At 44.9% G+C, this 21,350-nt stretch overlaps 1 protein-coding gene across 1 annotated transcript in view; it reads left to right on the forward strand.

Moving 5' to 3' along the window:
• The first annotated feature begins 1,678 nt into the window (after positions 1 to 1,678).
• The window catches only part of uggt1 (UDP-glucose glycoprotein glucosyltransferase 1), a 43,559-nt gene continuing 23,887 nt past the window's right edge, over positions 1,679 to 21,350 (forward strand). Inside the window, exons 1-9 of the mRNA XM_033987812.2 lie at positions 1,679 to 1,751; positions 3,133 to 3,271; positions 4,886 to 4,965; positions 6,575 to 6,705; positions 7,405 to 7,517; positions 8,558 to 8,732; positions 10,964 to 11,060; positions 11,136 to 11,214; positions 19,906 to 20,006. Of these exons, the coding sequence (XP_033843703.1) occupies positions 1,721 to 1,751; positions 3,133 to 3,271; positions 4,886 to 4,965; positions 6,575 to 6,705; positions 7,405 to 7,517; positions 8,558 to 8,732; positions 10,964 to 11,060; positions 11,136 to 11,214; positions 19,906 to 20,006 (946 nt within the window). The 5' untranslated portion in view covers positions 1,679 to 1,720. The remainder of the gene's footprint in view (positions 1,752 to 3,132; positions 3,272 to 4,885; positions 4,966 to 6,574; positions 6,706 to 7,404; positions 7,518 to 8,557; positions 8,733 to 10,963; positions 11,061 to 11,135; positions 11,215 to 19,905; positions 20,007 to 21,350) is intronic.

Raw genomic sequence — 21,350 nt, forward strand, 5'->3', positions numbered from 1 at the left:
ACAAAGTCTATTTCTAAGATTCCTCCAACCTGGGCACTCACAAGGGAACTGTGCTGACTAACAAAACAGCTTGACCCCAGTGAACTAACTTAACCAGGCCAAGGTAACCACCACTTCCCCTTTTTCTCCACCTGTATTTAAGCCTGTTTCCGAACCACCCCATTGCACCCTGGGTAATGTAGTCAATTAGCTTCACACTGGACCCCCACTGACCCCCATTATACACCCAGGAACACATTTAATTAGCGGCAACTCACGTGAAACGCCAAAAATGTATTAATATTAATGTAAGTTTAATTGAGGTCGATTTGGTCCCCCGCTGAGGCATTTCGACCTCCAAAATGGCTGACACTGTGACAGGGTGGGGAGAGGGAGTATGCCTGGGTTAATATCTCAAATATGACCCAAGAGGAGATGACAACCTGGTCCCATAATTCATCTATGCACGTCAGATGGTGGCAGATGAACAGCACAGGGTGGGTGGGGGTGTTCGGGGAGGCCATATTGGTTTAAGTATGGAAATAGTGACATGCTATCAAGTGCATTACACATGGGTGGTTCATATGTATTTGGAAGGTCAAAGTCAACAGGATAATTAATGTGGCTGTTTGGATGTTATGTTAAATCAACAGTCAACAGTCTATCACACCAGAGAGTCATGTGTCCGTGTTCATTTAGCCAGCCAAGTGTGGAAATGGAAAAGTAAAAATAGTAAATTGTCATTTGCTTAAATAGGACAGGATGTGTTTGGTCCTGTTGTGTGTCGACTTTAATTTGCCTAAAATACCACATCTTACAAGATCAGTCAATAATTATTATAATAATAATTGTTTTCAAAAAGAAACTTAAAGGTGCACTGCTGCCTGTTTGAGATGTTATTGATTTGTCTAGAATGTCCCATAGTATAGCATTAAACATATTTTTTCTAGCATTAATTTATTCAATAGGTGATTTTATTGAAAAACATGCATTCTTACCATAAGTGGGCTCGTCTTTGAACAGACCTGACCTGTAATTGGCCTGTTGGTGCCCCCTGCTTGTATGTTCATGGAGATAGATGCGGTGGAACATTATTGGCACAGCAAAAGCATCTCCATGGAGACAAGTACATGGCAGACCCTTCACCAGAAAAGTTACACAGTGCATCTTTAACAACAAGTTACATACAGTGGCATAGTGGCTTTATTCTTGGTGGTTAGCACGTCTCTTACCTCACAGCAAGAAAACCCCACCCCGGGTGTGATTACCGAACAACAAAGGGACTTTGCATGTTCTCCTGATGTTTCCTCAGGGCCCTCCTCAGGTGCAGCTCTGTGGTTGTCCTGACATTGCAGACTACAGCTGCATGATCAAATCAAATGCATAGAACAGGTTGTCACTGTTAAGGTCTTAATCTTAACAGTGATATTAGTAGATGTAAAAAAAAAAACAAGTGCGAGGCTACCTAAAAATATAGATTTAAGGCTACCACCCTAAAGGAATTAGGCACAATATAAAATGAAATGGGCTGATTAATTTAATTATCACTGTAAATCTACAGGTTTATATTTTATTGCCAATTTAACATAGTAATACCACAAAAATGTTAATCGATTAGCTTTAACAACCTAACACGTACATAATATCCATGTTTTAATAAATCGCAACATAATTTTGTACAGGCGAAACTTGCGGGCGTCTAAACTGACCGTGAGGACCCGCCCCCTGCACTCCGCGGATCATGAAAGCAGGAAGCACCGGAGCCGGCTTCGGTGAGAATTATCGTCAATTATCTCTGATCTCACTCAACAAATACGTGTTTTCCAAAGCGTCTGGTCGTGTCATATATATCCGCTTCACGTAGCAGAGAATCAAGCTTGTAAATGTTATAAACCTGATGTTTTCCCTTAGGACAATTGAACCAAGCTAGCCTTGTTAGCCTAGCTCCAGTTATAACATCAATGTGAAAGTGTATTGAAATTAGCTCTGATTGGCGTGTGTACTGTTTAGAGACATTTTATACCAATGAGGCAATAGCGTGTCATATACAAAACCCGAAAGCTTGTCAGAAAAATCAAGATTCTGTTAAAATTGTTGTCCAATCCGCTAAAGACAGGTAGGACTGTCATAGCAGTTGTATGGGATATCCAAACTTTGCGCTGATTGGACAGAGAAGACACGCTGAAACTTTCTATTGGACGCTCCAGTTGAAGAGTTTGTGTCAAATTCTTCGTCTCCGGTTGAACTAATAAAAAACGCTGTTTCATTCACTAAATTTTGCTTTAGAACTGAACATTGTGCATCTTCTTTCTGACAAGCTTCTGTGTTCAACTTATCAAAGTAAGGTGGCAATGTAAAAATAAACAATGAATTAGGGATGTGCAATTAATCAAGGAGATAAAAAATCCTAGAGTCGTTCAACAGAGTCTTAGTCATCCAAAATTTTTATTAGTCAACTAATAATTTTATTGAGATTATAAGGATTTATATGGGACAACAGCAGAAAGGAGAAGTGAGTGAATGAGTTAACTGAAAATTTGATATTTTTGGTATTTATATGTAAAAAGGCAGACTAAACTCATGATTCACAAGTTTAATCTGCCTTTATATAAATACATTGTTTCCTACTACTTCTTTCTGCTTTAATAGTTTATTTTGCTCAAACTGCACTCACAAGTCTACACTTGCACAGGTATAGTCTTGTGAGTGTACATTGGGTCAGATACATAGGAATATGTAATCGTTTTGAGAGCTTTTGCCACGCCGTTTTTAGTCCGCTAATCGATCAGCACGACATGTGTTGAGTTGTCTACAGCCCTAGATCAAGATTCAGTCATATAGTTCTCTGTAAAAGCGTGTGGTTTCAGACTTTGGAAGAAGATATTTGACTATTTTTTGTGTGAAATAGCAATGATTAAGTCTGTATTCTTGCTCTGGAAATTGATATACTGAATAAAGTTAATATAAAGAAAAAATAAAATTGAATCCAAAATTGTGATCAATGAATATGAGAATTTTTTTTTTTTTTTAATTTGTAATTTTTTTGTCATATCATCCAGTCCGAGTGTTAATGGTATTTGTACTTCGGTGTTTTCTCTTTATTATTGCAGTATTCTGTAGCGTTTGATTGGTCTATGTCCCTGCCTTCCATAGCCTTTACCTTGAGGATGTGGCTTGCTTGTGTCCTGCTCCTGTCCTTGTTCTGTAAGACATCTGGGAGTGAGGACACTAAAGGGGTCACCACCATTCTGACCACCAAATGGACAGAGACACCTCTGCTACTGGAAGCCAGGTATATTGATCACTACAATCTAATGTGCCTTCATTGTTGCAAGAGTAATATTGAATAGAAACTAGATGATAACAAATGTTTTAAAATATATTTTAATCATATTAATATAACTTATACTTGTATGATTTTACACAAATAATTAAAACTTAGTTTTACTAATTTTGCAAGTAAGTATTTAATTAATTTATATTTTATTGCGGCAATCACAGCAGCTTGTAGAGACCACTTCAAATTAGGTTTGTTAAAAGTACTAAACCCAGATACTAATCAATACTACAACAACTAGTATCCAGACTAGATAATGGGAATGATTTTGATCCATGTAAAAATTAGTATAAGACCACATGGTAATATTAATGAAAGAAAGTACTATTATTTTGCGTTGAAAGTGATATTTTCACACAGAACATTTCATAGGTGCAGAGTTGCAGTCACATTTCTGCCAAGGCTGCGCCACAGAGTCTATGTAGTGAATGCATAATACACCATACTGCAAAGTCACTTTGACTGTATGATTAATGCCCATTTTGTGTCTTGCAATTTAACTAATTTAAGTCGCTGTGCCGGATTTCTACTGTTCTGACAACATGAAGAACAGAACTAATTCATTTTAAACTGTTTGCAGTGGTCTAAAGTTATTCCTCACTCATCTTAAGCTTTCTGAGCATTGTAATTCTTCACCGTGATGAGTTTATAAGTTCTTTCCACAATTTTCAGAGGCCAGAGCAGAGTTTTTCTGTCATAGAAAAAAAACTGCTCTGGCCTCTAAGAGCAGCTAATGTCAACTGGCATGCTAATATGCATTTCCTGATTATTGGACAATAAAATGCTTTATAATTAGATGGAGATGGTACACTCACAGCAGACTTATTTTGACCTCATGAGCTGCTTACAGAATATACACCGCCTGGCCAAAAAAAGTCACCACCTGGATTTAACTATGCAAATAGGTTGGGGTTTCTGCAGTTGTTCAGGTCTAGGTTCAGCAACAGTCTGTGCTCAAAGAATGAGGTCAGCTGACACCTGAATATACTGAATGACCAGGTTATTCCATCAATGGATTTTTTCTTCCCTGATGACACGGGCATATTCCAAGATGACAATGCCAGGATTCATCGGACCTTAACCCCATTGAGAATCTTTGGGATGTGCTGGAGAAGGCTTTGTGCAGCGGTCAGACTCTACCATCATCAATGCAACATCTTGGTGAAAAATGAATGCAACACTGGATGGAAATAAATCTTGTGACAAGCTTATCGAAACAATGCCACTGCAATTGCGTGCCGTAATCGAAGCTAAAGGCAGTCCAACGAAATATTAGAGTGTGTGATCTTTTTTGGCCAGGCAGTGTATCAGTACTGGGGTGTGACTATACATGACTATACTTAAATTTCTATCACAGGGGCAAGACACATTTTTGCTCAAATACGTAGGAAAAAATGTGTTACAGGATTTAAGCCTTATGTATCTGTATCACACAAACTGTAAAGGCCTGTATTGTATTCTGTTTAGTTAAAGTTAAAATAAATAATGCATTAAAACCCTTAAAGCTGAAAGCAATAATACATTTTAGTGCGTTTTTCTACCATTCTCACCCCTCATCTTTGTCCTCAGTGAGTTCCTGGCTGAGGAGAGCCAGGAGAAGTTCTGGGACTTTGTGGAAGCTAATGAGAACATCGAGGGCGAACATGACGGTAGGGCCCAGCTAAACTAAAAAAAAACACTTTTTGTTCTGCTGAATTTGAGATGTGTGTGCTCCCTCCTGGCAGCACCTGCAGTGTCAGGGCTTTGTCCAGAGTCTCGCGTAAGCACTAACAGCTAACGAGACCAGACCCGAGCCGCCCAGTGCTTTGCTTTATTCATGTTTGTTTTGCCCGTCATAAACAACAGCTGGAGGATCATTTCTGCTTTTCTGCTTCACAAGGCAGAATTAAAGGGCCTGTACATGATTTTAATGTATTCTTGTCTGGATTAGTGCACTGTATGGTAAAATCTGCTAAATAAGAACAAATTGAGACAGTAAACTATTGAGCTGATGTCATCAACATGCCTTGGGGGCATGATGCTAACTGTAGGCACTGCTCTGTCTGAGGCTCTGTTATACTTTAATCTGACCATAAAGAGCATACTTAGCTTTAACTACAACAGTTGAGATGATTTTTGCTGTTAAACAAGTCTCTTACACTTAAAATTACAGTCATAAGCTAGCTAGCGTTAGCCAACAGCTTTTCAGTGAGTCACGCACCTTTTTTTTGTCATATTGATCACAGGCTCCTGAAAATGAGTTGTTTAATTCCATTTTGTATTTTGCCTTTTTTTTTTCTTTTTTCTTGATCTTAAAAGTTTTCAGTATTTGCTAATATATGCATTGTGTTACCATGGTAATTGCTGAACATTCCACCATAGACACACATGCAGAACACGCTCAGAATGTTATCACTGCAAAGTATCAATAATCCATTAATTTTACCTAGCAAGTTAATTTAATACAGGAGCTACTGACAGGGTCTCCTTTTTTCATCCAATCAGACATATTGTTACCAAGAATCATGGGAAACCAACTGCCTGACACTATCCTAGACACTTGATTCTCCGTCATGGTGCATTTCCAAGAATGACAAAAAGTAAATAGTGGTGATGTGACGGTAGTGAATGAGTCGGCTCTTTTGAACGGTTCCTTAAGGTGAATGGTTGGAACTGAATCTCATTTTTGAAAAGAACCAAATCTTTTTCTTTCTAATTTTTAGACATTTTTACACTGATTAACGCTAAACCAACACAAGAATCAGCACAGGAGCAGAGTAGGTGACACAACTGAGAGCTTTGTGCACAAAAAACAGATTTGACGTCAAAATAACAGTTAGTTTTTAATTATTATTATTATTGTTGTAGTGGAACGTTTTAAAGGTAAACATACTCCCACTCTTAGTTTGAAACATTTTAAACAGATCTTAGCCATGGCCATTTCTCTTGGTGATTAAATCGTAGGTCAAATAAGTTCTCACATTGGCTTCTGTCATATAAATAAACAGTAAAAGAGCCAGTATTTTGAATGGTTCTTTGAAATAACCAGATCCCTTAAAAGAGCTGAAAGTCCCATCACTAATAATTAGTAGCAAAGATTTGAGAACCATAAGGAAACAACTGCAAGACACTATCCCAGGCAGCTGTTTCTGTGGCTTGGTGCAGTATCACAGTGGCAGAAAGAAAAAGTGGGCGGGGCTAAAAGTTTAAACTAAAACATGTTCCTGACTCATGGTACAGGCCCTTAAAGAATAAATGCATGTTTATGTTTGTGCTCAGACACAGACCAGGCCTACTATGAACTGATCGTGAAGAAAGCTGGTGCCCTGCTGAGCTCAGTCCAAATCAAGATGCTGAAGTTTGCCTTGTCCCTGAGAGTCTACTCTGCTACCATACATTCATTTCAACAGGTAATCAGATGTTATATAGTCATGGAATTTTTTCTTCTTACAATTTTAGTCCTGTTGTACCTGGGGTTAGTAGTACTGGATTACCCTTTCATCCTGATTTAGTCCTGGTAAAATTCTGCTTTAGGCTCTTGTATTAAACCTGATTAGTCCCCACTAGCCTTTTCTAGATAAAGTTGTATTTCTAGATAAAGTTGTACTGTGTAACCTTTCTCGTAGAGGGCCCACCACCTGCTTGTGTCCACGGAGATGATATAGTTTCAGATAGATAGATAGATAGATAGATAGATAGATAGATAAATATTTTATTAATCCCCAGCCAGGGAAATTCACCTGTTTCACAATATGACATTAAAATGATCTCCATGGAGACAAGCAGATGACCCCATCAGGTCAGATCTTTGGAGAGGTGGCCTTGCTCAATGTGTGTTTTTCAAGGTATTAGAGCAATAAAAAACACCTGTAATCAAACTAATGCAAGATGGACAAGTTTAATGCAATACTGTGGAGCAGGTCTCCATAGAAACAAGCAGGTCTCTATAGTCAAGCCAGAAAAGTTGCATAGTGCACCTTTATGTCTCTTGTAGTTTTTGTTTGTCCATATTTAAGGCTATTTAAACTTATAAATCCTAAAACTGTTTAAAACAATGTTATATTGTACTGAATTATTTCTTACAAATATTGCTGCTTCTTGTTTTGTAGATAGCTTCAAATGAGCCGCCTCCTCCTGGCTGCTCAGCGTTTTTCAGCGTCCATGGAGTGAAGACATGTGATATTGAAAGTTTAGGAGATGTGCTGAAAGCTGCATCTGAGAGGTACTAAAGGACATGTTTACCACACTAAAGTCTGAGTAGTTTTGACTTGAGCTGACATGAAATCAATTATTTAGTCTACAGCGTTCCCCATCAAATGATGTGTTTCTGGAGCTGTGGTATTGAAATTAATCATTATCATGGCCAAGGCTGATTCGTTTTTTTTCCAAATTCAAAGCTGCCTTTGGCCGATGAGCAATGTCAATATTTTGAGGCCGTTATAGGAAGGAGTGGTTTTAATTATTTTTTGTCAAATAACATAATGTGATATGAAACTACTAGAGTTAGTTAACATCTTTACAGTTCAGTAGATGTGGGAAAAATATCTACGGTAACTTTGTCTGACAAGCAGTGCTATTACGATTAGATTTGCAATTTATGTTTTAATAATAGGATTTGGTTCAAATTCACATTTAAACGCATCCAGAAGAATTGACCATAAGGGTGAACTATGAACTGACAAACTAATACAAGAATCACATTTCAGAACATGTTTGCACTGATCAGAACGACAGGGTTAGCAGCTTTTATTCAGAATAAGACTGTTATTAGGCTATTTTGTTTTGATATAACTGCAGCCTTTAATGCTAAATGCGTCCATTCAAATTGCTTTTGTGATTAATCTTAAAGGCCTACAGTGCACTGATCTATGGATCTCTTTACACTTAAGTGTTCAAATAATAGGACAGAAAGCTATTATAAAAAAAGGCAATTATCTGCTTTATTTCTGTAATAAAAATGTAAGAAAAGGTTTCAATGATGAATGAGCGATTACATCAGTTCAGTTAGTAGCGAGCTACTAACTGAATAACTGGACAAAGTGCTATTTTATCCTTTTTGTCGCTGTTTATCAAAATTTTTTATACGTTTGTTTTTACTACATAAAAGATACATTTTAATCACTGTCCCAAACCCTTGGGCTTGCACTATTTTGACTTTATACTTGACTTCCTGCAAATAGCCACATTATACAAGTAATCTTATGACCATTAAAGTAGTAAAATAGTTAAATCATTAACCCCTTCTTGCTGCGTATATTTCAGACCTAAGCCGTACCTGTTCAAAGGTGATCACAGATACCCCGGCTCCAGCCCTGATGCGCCTGTGGTCATCCTGTATGCTGAGTTTGGGAGAGCAGAATTCAGAGAGCTCCACCAAACCCTGGTTTCCAGAGTCCACAAAGGCCAGGCGGCGTATGTGCTCCGGCATTATGTGGCAGTAAGTGACAAAGCAGTATTTTCATATAAACATATGGATGTTAAATATGAAGCTCCCATTTTTTGGTTTGAAAATGTGGGTTTATGGCAGTTTTTACGATTTTTTATATAGTTTTGTTTTACATTTTTCATACCAGAAAAGTTCATTTGTTACTCAAAATCGAGGCATAAACAAAAGCGACACGGTCATGCTCCAGTTATTGCCTCAGCCTCATAGCAATATGGTTGTGGGTTTGACTTTGTGGAGTTACAAAAAGCAGAAAGTGCAACTTTAGAGCAAGGCTCCAGGTCAGACTGGTCTCTGCTGCCTGTGCTTCTGCGGTGTGTGTGGGTGTGTGGGTGTGCGTGTGTGGGGGTGTGTGCGCGCGTGTGTGCGCGTGTTTATGTGTGTGCGTGTGTGTGTGCATGTGTAAATAATTCTTTTTAGTGACTCTTAAACAGTTAAAGTCTCTGTATATTCCTGCTGCAGAAAGAGTCTTATTGTGAAAGCATCAGACAGCAGCAGAACATATTACAGTTGACAGTAAAGCCAGAGCAGTGTTTAAATGAATAAGACATACCATAATGTCATCTGCAAATGCGATTACCAGTAATCACGAGTTAACTCAATCATACGATTAATTGTAATTAAAAAAATCATCAATTGACAGCCCTAATATAAACTCCTTCAACATGAAACTAGTTCAAGATCACAGCACACATTCTGACAAAAGAGTGTGGCTACTTGGAGTGGGATATTATTATTATGAATACCCCAAGATATTACAAGACACATTACTGGGTAAAAAAATACCAATACCAGGACAAAAGGTTTTCTGTTTGAATGAAATTTCAATTCAATGCTAATATGTACTGCCTGTCACACAATACATTTTATAGTGTAATGTTATGTGTTATTTCCTCAAAATTTCAATTTCAGTCTTTTTTTTTCATCTGGAGTTGCCATGTTTGTCAAAAGTACTGAGATCATTTACTGAAAACATTAGATCCAAGCAGCTACCCTAATGAATGTAATGTATTTTTAAATAGCAAACCAATTTCCTCTTCTCGAATGGTTAAATTTAGCTCTTCATTTGCACCTCAGAGCAGAGATTTCACGAGTTAACATGTCAGACTCCATTCCTGCTTCTCTCAAATTCAAATTCTGCGTGTAGCCCGTAATTATGTTAAAATATTCCCACCATCTGTTAGGCAGCAGTCCTAGGCAGTGGTCCGGTGGTTACGCGCTCTGGGTTTTCATTGTAGTTGTGAGTTTAAAAGGTAACTCCAGACGACTGCCTAAGTGATGTGTGCTTAGACTAGGCCGACTTTGTGCTCATGAAGGTTGTCACTGAATGTAATTTGCATCCAAAACGAAGACGTGCTGCAAATTGTAAATTTTCCCAATTAAAGGTGCAAGAAGAAGTGTTATGTTAAAGTAATTTTAGACAATAATGAAAGAAACACACAGTATACAGTAAACTGTGCCTATTGCTAAGACTGACTGAAACTACTCCTAGTATTTTTTATACTACTGCCACTTCCGCTATTACTGCTACTAATACACTCACACATACACAAAAGCTAATTTCTGTAAATCCTGGACAGTAGGGTAAATGAACATAACTATAAAATATAATTACCATTAGCATAACTTTGTTTACTGCACTATAACCTTGCACAGCTGGATTTTCACAATATTTGTGAGTTCCCAAACTCACAACTCTCCATCTTGGTGTGTTCCGGCTGGTGCGTTGGGGCTGACAGGTGGTTGGCCACCAGTGACAGAGCAGCATTGAGGTTTGTCCGGAAGCCAAAAGGGAAGTGCCTAAGCGAACCAAAACAAACATGGGAAAGCCGACAGACATATTTCAGCTTATTTTAGCAGAAATACAGATTTTTTTTTTAATGAAAAAAAAATACAGAGGGAAATGGACAGGGAAGATGTTTGTTCTTTTCAACTTAATGTTGTTTTTGTTTTTGGCTTGTCCTGTTAAAATATTCATCATGACGTTCTTCCATTTCCTGATCACTTTCAGCAAGAGCCAGAAAGTTCCAGATTGATAATGTGTAGAACTCAGTTCAGAGTGCTGCACATATCAGTCTGGTGTGAGCCAGGTTAACTGCACTGTCCCTTTCTCCAATTTTACTCACCATTTTTCACATTTCAAGAAACATTTACATTCAAATCATTCTGCTGCCCTTAACTTTTTTACCCCTCCACTTTTTAACAATACTCCTGTGCTTCTTCAGAAACCCAGCAACAAGAAGGTGCACCTGTCGGGATACGGCGTAGAGCTGGCCATCAAGAGCCAGGAGTACAAGGCAAAGGACGACACACAAGTCCAGGGTAAGAGCACACCATCACGGGCACACCAAGGGCCCTGCTGTGAATAACCAACTAATGGCCTCTCTCTGCTTTCAGGGGTGGAGGTAAACGCTACAGTGATCGGAGAAAACGATCCCGTGGATGAGGTCCAAGGGTTCCTCTTTGGCAAACTCAAGTGAGCAATGCAGTGTCCCAGCCTGATAAAATATGAGGAGATTTCTCCCTGGAGTTGCACCACTTGGCAGGGTTTAGTCATCTCCTCCCACCTTATCTCCCCGCTCCAAATATTAATGATGGGAAATTAATGTTTGCTGTAAACATTTGCAAAGCTATGAAAAGTGTTTACTTTTTTGCTAGGGATTTTTAGGTATATATATTTAGAATTTAATTTTCTAGTTACTTATGCAAAAAATACTGCATTTTTATGATGCTTGAAGTGCAGTGTGTTTAGTAGTTGACTTATTTGAGTCTCTCATTTGGGTTGCCAGTTCCAATGCTGAAATCCAGTTGTTTAAACCTAAAAGGTTTGAATTCTCACTACCTAAACCCCAGCACCTGCAGCCAATCATGAATCAGTGCTAGTGCAGCTTCTGCAGCTCAGTGAGTGAATTCTGGAGGTTCTGATCTTTAACGTGAGGCCTGTCCATAAACTGAGAATGAGAAAAACTTGTATGTCTATCTGCAGGTTACGCTCTGACAACTGACAAAATTTTGTAGTTATTTCAGTAATTTATTAATCATGATTCTTCTGGTTTTGATATGAAATATAATATGGTATGAAGAATATAATTAAATAATTTAACTTGTTATTAAATAAGTTAATTGATTAATCACAACTAATTGATAATTGAGGTAGTTGTCAACTAATTTAGTAATTGATTTGAATTGAATAGATTTCAACTAATTGATTAAGAGAAAAAATAAGCCCCAGATTAATCCATCCATCCATCTTCTTCCGCTTTATCCGGGGCCGGGTCGCGGGGGCAGCAGTCTAAGCAAGGGACTCCCAGACTTCCCTCACCCCGGACACGTCCTCCAGCTCCTCCGGTGGGACCCCAAGGCGTTCCCAGGCCAGCCGAGAGACATAGTCCCTCCAGCGTGTCCTGGGTCTTCCCCGGGGCCTCCTCCCGGTGGGACATGCCCAGAACACCTCCCTAGGGAGGCGTCCAGGAGGCATCCTGAGCAGATGCCCGAGCCACCTCAGCTGGTTCCTCTCAACGTGTAGGAGCAGCGGCTCTACTCCGAGCTCCTCCAGTGTGACCGCGCTCCTCACCCTATCCCTAAGGGTGCGCCCGGCCACTCTGCGGAGGAAGCCCATTTCAGCCGCTTGTATCCGCGATCTTGTCCTTTCGGTCATGACCCAGAGCTCATGACCATAGGTGAGGGTAGGAACGTAGATTGACCGGTAAATCGAGAGCTTCGCCTTCCGGCTCAGCTCCTTCTTTACCACAACGGACCGATACAGCGACCGCATCACTGCAGACGCTGCACCGATCCGCCTGTCAATCTCCCGCTCCATCCTTCCCTCACTCGTGAACAAGACCCCGAGATACTTGAACTCCTCCACTTGGGGCAGAGACTCACCACCCACCCGGAGAGAGCAAACCACCTTTTTCCGGTCGAGAACCATGGCCTCGGATTTGGAGGAGCTGATTCTCATCCCAGCCGCTTCACACTCGGCTGCAAACCTCCCCAGTGCCTGCTGCAGGTCCTGGCTCGAAGAAGCCATCAGGACAACATCATCTGCAAACAGCAGAGATGAAATCCTGTGGTTCCCAAACCAGGCCCCCTCCGGCCCCTGGCTGCGCCTAGAAATTCTGTCCATAAATATAATGAACAGAACCGGTGACAAAGGGCAGCCCTGGCGGAGTCCAACATGCACCGGGAACAGGTCTGACTTACTGCCGGCAATGCGAACACAGCTCCTGCTCCGGTCATACAGGGACCGGACAGCCCTTAGCAAAGAGCCCCGGACCCCATACTCCCAGAGCACCCCCCAAAGGACACCACGAGGGACACGGTCGAATGCCTTCTCCAGATCCACAAAACACATGTGGACTGGTTGGGCATACTCCCATGAGCCCTCGAGGACCCGATGGAGAGTATAGAGCTGGTCCAGTGTTCCACGACCAGGACGAAAACCACACTGCTCCTCCTGAATCCGAGGTTCGACTATCGGTCGGATTCTCCTCTCCAGTACCCTGGAATAGACCTTACCGGGAAGGCTGAGGAGTGTGATTAATCGATTACCAAAATAATCATTAGAGGCAGCCTTATTATTAAAATAATTGTAATTGAAAAATGTATTTATATAACACATTTTGAGGAGACTGTGATCAATACAAGCATTCCTGGTTCTGTTTAGGTGTTTTTTTGTGCTTTGCAACAAAACATCACAAAATCAGCGCACCTTGTATTTTCTTATAAATAAGTTCTTTGTGTCAGATTGTGTTAAAATAAAGGCTAAATTAAAGTCTAACAACGGCTTCAGATAGAGCAGTGCCTACAGTTAGCATCATACCCCCAAGGAATATTGATGTCTTTCTAGAAGTCTTCAGTCAACCTTTATTTGGTGAAAAATGTATTTAACAAATCTCAATGCACAATAGAAATAATCTTTAAAGGGCCCATATTACATTTTCTGATATATGTTATAATGTTGTTTCCTCATCACAAACATATCTGGAGTTGTGTTTTGTTTCATTCACACATGTTCAACATACAAACTGCATATGTAGGCTGAGTTCTTTTCTCAAACGGAAAACACTCTGTTCTACCTTGTGATGTCATGTGGTAATACAGGAAGTGCTCCACTGTGTTTTTAAACTCCACAAACCTTCACTAGAATCATTTGGATGATTTCAGCCCTGGAACTCCCCATCTCTATTGAACAAAAGGTAAAAGGAGCTGTTAACTTGAAAACTACCTCTACATTTTGAGCTTAGATGTATAGACACAAATAATAAAAGGTTACTCAAACTGTGTGAACAAAACACAACTCTAGGTCTATTTTTGATGAGGTAACAATATTCTACCATGACTAAAAGCTAATAAGTGTCAGTTTTGTGTAATACAAGACCTTTAATACAAGACCATTTGTGTACACTATTGAAGCTTATATAATTGTCATGATGTCAGTTTCCCTGTCCTCCCGTGCTCTCTCCCCCTCCCCTACCTGTGTGTCTGGAGCTGGGTGGAGTGCCTGACTCCTCCCGTGCACACCTGGGGTGCATCAGCCTAATCACCACCACCTGCTGCTGAGTACAAGAAGGCTTGGCAGTCTACACTCGGTGCCAGACCGTCCGCGTGTAAAACGTGAATGTTTCTTGCTAAGCTTTGTTATATGGTACTTTCCTGCAAATGCTCATTTGGATTTATGCACCCTCCAGATTCCTGCCTCTACTCGCCCAGCTCCTGCCGCCACGTTCCAGTCCCGGTATCGCTTCCAGCTCGTCTTGTCTCCTGCTCGTCTCGTCTCCTGCTCGTCTCGTCTCCAGCTCGTCTCGTCTCCTGCTCGTCTCGTCTCCTGCTCGTCTCGTCTCCTGCTCGTCTCGTCTCCTGCCCGGTCCTGGTCTCTGGTTTGTCACCCGCTCCCCGCTCTGGTCTTCGTCTGCTCCGCCCGCCCTGGTACCGCACCTGCTTCTATCCCCGTCCTGGTCCTGTCCTGCCCGCCTCTACCTGCACCGCACCCGCCTGACCCGTCTCCCGCTCCCCGGTTCCTGTACCTGCTCTTGTGACCTGTTTAAAGACTGCATTTTCACCGCTGTAAATAAACACTGTTAAAACTGCTCTGGTCTGCATCCTTTGGTCCTATCCGCACCGTTACGACAGAACGGTCTGGCCAATATGGACCAAGCAGGCTCAGATCCGGACCAGACGCGCCGCCTCACGCACTCTCACCCCGAGGCGGTGCTGGGTCAGCACGAACAATCCATTCGAACTCTATTGGAGCTAAATCAGACATTGTCCCAGCAGGTGGCACAGCTTAACCACCAGGTGGCCGCGCTCCTCGTCACCCCGCCTGCTGCAGCTGGAGCGCCACCATGCCTCCCGGAGCCGAGAGGCACGGATCCGGAGCCGTATGCTGGACAACCTCACCTCTGTCGCGGATTCCTGTTCCAGTGCGAGTTCATGTTCCAGCAATGCCCTTCTCGTTTCAGCTCGGGGGCCACCAAGATCCGATATATATGTGGATTACTCCGGGGCAGAGCTCTCCAGTGGGCAGAGGCGCGCCTAATGAAGACGTCTGTGGATAGCCTGGATTTTAATGAATTTGTGTCCACGTTTAAGCTGGTGTTTGACCACCCGCACTACCAGGACAATGCTGCCTCCCGGTTATTGACTCTCAGCCAGGGCTCCAGGACGGTAGCGGATTATTCCATTGAATTCTGGACACATGCGGCGGAGCTGGACTGGACGGACAGCGCGCTGCGGGCTGTGTTTGTGCGGGGCCTGAACGAGACTTTGAAAGATGAATTGGTTTCCCGGGACGAACCCCCCGACCTGCGGACCCTCATCTCCCTCACTCACCGTATAGACAACCGCCTACGGGCTCGTCGCCGAGAGAGACGCCGGTCACCGGTCCCGCCGGAGCCACGCGCTGCCCCGCCCCCGCCGGATGAGCCCATGCAACTCGACAGGACCCTTGTGTCGGCCGAGGAGCGTCAACGGAGGCGTCGTCTGGCCGGGGCTTGCCTCTACTGCGGTGAGCGCGGACATTATGTGGTCACTTGCCCAGTTCGGCCAAAAGGGGGGGCCCACCAGTAGCACTGGGAGTACTGGTGGGCGAGCAACACATCCTGGACTCTTCTAATAGACTGCGGCTCAGCGCCACCCTGTGCGTTCGCACAGAGACCTTATGCGTTTCCGCCCTTATCGACTCCGGGGCTGAGAGGGACTTTATTGATGCCCAAGTCGCGGAGCAGCTCGGGGTCTACCTGGAGCCCCTCGAACGCCCCTTAAATGCCCAGGGGCTCAATGGACGTTTTCTGGGGCACATCACTCACATCACAGAACCTGTCACCGTGATTCTGTCCGGCAACCACCAAGAGAACCGTCAGTTTCATGTCCTGTCCTCCTCCGCTTCTCCTCTGGTCCTTGGTTACCCCTGGCTACGCGCCCACAACCCTGTTTTCGATTGGGCCAGGGGCGGAGTTTCGGGCTGGAGTCCCGATTGCCACGCCAAGTGCCTTCGGTCCGCCCTCCCTCCGGCCGGGAGGTCCGTTCCTGTCGCTGATCCGTCCCCAGACACCCCCAATCTGTCCTCGGTGCCTGCTGAATATCACGACCTGGGGGAGGTTTTTAGCAAGAGCAAGGCCCTCTCTTTACCGCCCCACCGCCCATATGACTGCGCCATTGACCTCCTGCCGGGTGCCCCACTACCATCTAGCAGGCTATATAACCTGTCTAAACCTGAACGCGAGTCAATGGAGGACTATATCCGTGGGTCCCTGGCTGCCGGAATCATCCGCCCGTCCACTTCACCCGTGGGAGCGGGGTTCTTCTTTGTGGCTAAGAAGGACAAATCCCTGCGGCCTTGCATTGATTACCGGGGTCTGAACAATATAACTGTAAAGAATAAATACCCGCTTCCCTTACTGGACTCGGCATTTACGCCCCTCCACGGTGCGACCATCTTCTCCAAGTTGGATTTGCGGAATGCGTACCACCTGGTGCGCATCAGGGAGGGAGACGAATGGAAGACGGCCTTCAAGACACCCCTGGGACATTTCGAATACTTGGTTATGCCCTTCGGTCTCACCAACGCCCCTGCCGTATTCCAAGCCCTCATCAACGATGTGCTCCGTGATTTCCTTAACCGATTCGTCTTTGTTTACTTGGATGACATCTTGATTTTCTCGCGGTCCCCCCAGGAGCATCATCAGCACGTTCGCCAGGTTCTCCAGCGCCTCCTCGAGAATAAACTGTTCGTGAAAGCTGAGAAATGCGAGTTTCACGCAGAGGAGGTCAGCTTTTTGGGCTTCATTGTGGGGCGGGGCCAAGTAAGAGCTGACCCTGAAAAGATCCAGGCTGTCACTGAGTGGCCCGTTCCTACCAGCCGGAGACAGCTCCAGAGATTTATCGGCTTTGCCAATTTTTATAGACGTTTCATCCGGGATTTTAGTAGGGTTATCTCGCCCTTAACTAAACTCACCTCTCCTGCTTTGCAGTTTGCCTGGTCTCCTGAGGCGCAGACAGCCTTCGAGAAGCTTAAGAGACTATTTACCTCCGCTCCCATCCTGCACCAGCCCGACCCTTCACGGCAATTCATCGTGGAGGTCGACGCCTCCGACTCGGGAGTGGGGGCCGTGCTTTCGCAGAGGTTCGACCCCCACAACCGCCTCTGTCCCTGCGCCTTCTTTTCCCGGCGATTGTCCTCGGCCGAGGTCAATTATGACGTGGGGGATCGGGAGCTCCTTGCCGTAAAGCTGGCCTTGGAGGAGTGGCGCCACTGGCTCGAAGGGGCGGAGCAACCATTCATCGTCTGGACCGACCATAAAAACTTGGAGTACATCCAGTCCGCCAGGCGCCTCAATCCCCGTCAAGCTCGTTGGTCCCTCTTCTTCAGCCGCTTCAACTTTCTCCTCACCTACCGCCCCGGATCTCGGAACGTCAAACCCGATGCCCTCTCCCGCCAGTTCGCCCTGGAGGATAGCCCGGTCACCGCAGAAACAATTATTCCCTCCTCGTGTGTGGTGGCCGCGGTCCATTGGGATATCGAGGACACCGTCCGAGAGGCCCAGACCAACGACCCCGACCCAGGTAACGGCCCTCCAGATAAACTGTTTGTTCCCGATTCTGTCCGGTCTCAGGTGCTCCAGTGGGTCCATGCCTCCCGTTTCGCCTGCCATCCTGGTGCCGGTCGCTCTCTCTCCCTCCTCAGGAGACGCTTCTGGTGGCCCACGATGGACACAGACACCCGGGCTTATGTCGCCGCCTGCCAGGTATGTGCTCGGGCCAAGGCCTCCCACTCACCCCCTTCTGGTCTCTTGCATCCTCTCCCAGTTCCTCGTCGCCCTTGGTCCCACATCGCCTTGGACTTCGTGACGGGCCTTCCCCCTTCCCAGGGGAACACGGTGGTTCTCACCATTGTGGACCGCTTCTCCAAGGCCGCCCATTTCGTTGCCCTGCCTAAGCTCCCCACAGCCAAAGAAACTGCCGACCAGCTGACCAGTCATGTCTTCCGACTCCACGGCATCCCGGTGGACATCGTGTCCGACAGAGGGACCCAATTCACCTCTCAGGTATGGCGGTCTTTCTGCGACGGTTTGGGGGCCACGGTTAGCCTCACGTCCGGGTTCCATCCACAATCTAATGGGCAGACGGAGCGGGCCAACCAAGACCTGGAGTCGGCCCTACGGTGCACAGCCTCCGCCAACCCCGCGACCTGGAGTACTCACCTGCCCTGGATAGAGTACGCTCACAACTCCCTCGTGAGTTCCGCCACTGGTATGTCCCCCTTCGAGGCATCGCTGGGATATCAACCCCCTCTCTTTCCCACGGAGGAGAGGGACCTCGCCGTCCCGTCTGTTCAGCGCCATCTCCAGCGCTGTCGCCGGATCTGGAAGAAGGCCAGGGCGGCCCTTCTTCGGGCTGGAGCGCGCACTAAGGCGACGGCCGATCGCCACCGTGTCCCGGCGCCCGTATACCAACCTGGCCAGATGGTTTGGCTCTCCGCCAAGACGGTCCCGCTGAAGACGGACTCCCGTAAGCTGTCCCCCCGATTCCTGGGACCGTTTAAGATCATGAGGATCATAAATCCATCGGCGGTGCGCCTCCAGTTACCCCCGTCTCTCCGGATTCATCCGACCTTTCACGTCTCCCAGGTTAAACCAGTCCGGACCAGCGACCTGTGCCCTCCGGCCGATCCCCCACCGCCCGCCCGAGTCATTGACGGCCACCCGGCGTTCACCGTCCGCCGCCTGATTGACGTTCGTCGCCGTGGTAGGGGCCTCCAGTACCTCGTCGATTGGGAGGGTTACGGTCCGGAGGAGCGATCCTGGGTGCCCAGGGCACGCATTCTGGACCCCGACATGGTGAGAGACTTCCACCGCGCTCATCCTGACAAGCCTGGGGGTCCACCAGGAGGTGGACCTTAGGGGGGGGGTACTGTCATGATGTCAGTTTCCCTGTCCTCCCGTGCTCTCTCCCCCTCCCCTACCTGTGTGTCTGGAGCTGGGTGGAGTGCCTGACTCCTCCCGTGCACACCTGGGGTGCATCAGCCTAATCACCACCACCTGCTGCTGAGTACAAGAAGGCTTGGCAGTCTACACTCGGTGCCAGACCGTCCGCGTGTAAAACGTGAATGTTTCTTGCTAAGCTTTGTTATATGGTACTTTCCTGCAAATGCTCATTTGGATTTATGCACCCTCCAGATTCCTGCCTCTACTCGCCCAGCTCCTGCCGCCACGTTCCAGTCCCGGTATCGCTTCCAGCTCGTCTTGTCTCCTGCTCGTCTCGTCTCCTGCTCGTCTCGTCTCCAGCTCGTCTCGTCTCCTGCTCGTCTCGTCTCCTGCTCGTCTCGTCTCCTGCTCGTCTCGTCTCCTGCCCGGTCCTGGTCTCTGGTTTGTCACCCGCTCCCCGCTCTGGTCTTCGTCTGCTCCGCCCGCCCTGGTACCGCACCTGCTTCTATCCCCGTCCTGGTCCTGTCCTGCCCGCCTCTACCTGCACCGCACCCGCCTGACCCGTCTCCCGCTCCCCGGTTCCTGTACCTGCTCTTGTGACCTGTTTAAAGACTGCATTTTCACCGCTGTAAATAAACACTGTTAAAACTGCTCTGGTCTGCATCCTTTGGTCCTATCCGCACCGTTACGACAATAATACACCTCAATGGGAATATGTGTTAATGCGTCTTTATTTGTTCCAGGACCCTTTATCCTGAACTGAAAGAGCAACTAAAGGAGCTGAGGAAGCATCTGATCGAAAGCACTAATGAAATGGCACCACTCAAAGTCTGGCAAATGCAAGGTAAGTCTGCTCCCAAACTGCACCTTAACACACACCTAAAGCAGAATAAGCTGTGACAATGGGAAATAATTGCAACCAGGTTTCAGAATGTATAGGTAGGCAGCTGGAATATATAGGTAATCAATGCTAACCTCCTGATACTTGTAGTCGTAATGATGTTATGGAGAGATGAGGGCACTGTCTGCTGGAGTAAAAATATAATTGGCGCCTCAGTGAAATCCCATTGTTCTGTTGAATCAATATGGGGAAAAAAGATCTGTGAACGTAACTGGACGACATCACCATTTCAGCTAATGACATTTAGGGAGGACATGATGAAGGGAGTGTGTATTTAATTGTGATGATTATATACACAATTACATACACAATATAGGTATGGTAATGTGTGGCTTGTTTCCATGGTAGTGTTACTCCTTTGGCTATAATATTCCACAGTATGACATAAAACGTATCTATCTCCTGGGAGAATGTTTCAAAGTATGGTCTTAACTTTCGATTTCCATGGAATTATACAGGTAACGGACATCTCCGGAAATACTGCACGTTTTAAATAGGGTGTATTATGCAAAACGTTAAAAAACAATGTTATAACGTTGTTCCTTCATCAAAAACATGCCTGAAGAGTTTTTAGATGTCATCCATGCATTTTTGAGTGATTTTGCGATCTCTCTAAGGCACTATTCGAGCACTTCTTGTGGCTCGCTGTAAGATTCTGTCAAAATAATAAAAGGTAACATGGTGATCTGAATACCTAATGTGTTAGCTATTGATACCCCCATAGAAGTAAAATGCATTGATACAAAACTACTTACAATACTTCATGCATGTTTGAGCAATCTTTATTCGCTTATTTTCAAAACTGCCCATCAACTCCCATTTTCACTGGCACTAGCACATGCCCACTGCTTCTGTACGTACTTTGTTCTCCTAATTTGATGTTTTTAATCAAATATACGCGTATGATTCGGCAGTGTCGCGTAGTTACTTTGGTACAAATGAAAAAAGAAATGTGGCTTGCTAATGTGATCTGCAGCTATCCATTGGAGGTGCAGACAGCTACACGGCTCTTTGTTGTGATGATGTTTATTATACCCTAATGATCCACGGGTGTCATAGATTATAACTATATCACAGGCTCAAGCACAATGTCTTCTTTAACAACAACATCATTATTTACTTTATGGAATGAAGTTGTTGTTATTGTCTCTTAGGCGTGTCTATAGTAAATGTCCGCGTAAGCCTTCTCTAATGCAGTGCAGTCGTTTGTGTTCGGGTAGAGGACTTGTGGCTGTCTCTGGGCCGGGGAGGCTGCCTGTCTGCCTGCTTTCTCTGGGGCCCGTGGGG

Source organism: Periophthalmus magnuspinnatus, chromosome 22, assembly GCF_009829125.3.
Source record: "Periophthalmus magnuspinnatus isolate fPerMag1 chromosome 22, fPerMag1.2.pri, whole genome shotgun sequence".
Classification (NCBI taxonomy): domain Eukaryota; kingdom Metazoa; phylum Chordata; class Actinopteri; order Gobiiformes; family Gobiidae; genus Periophthalmus; species Periophthalmus magnuspinnatus.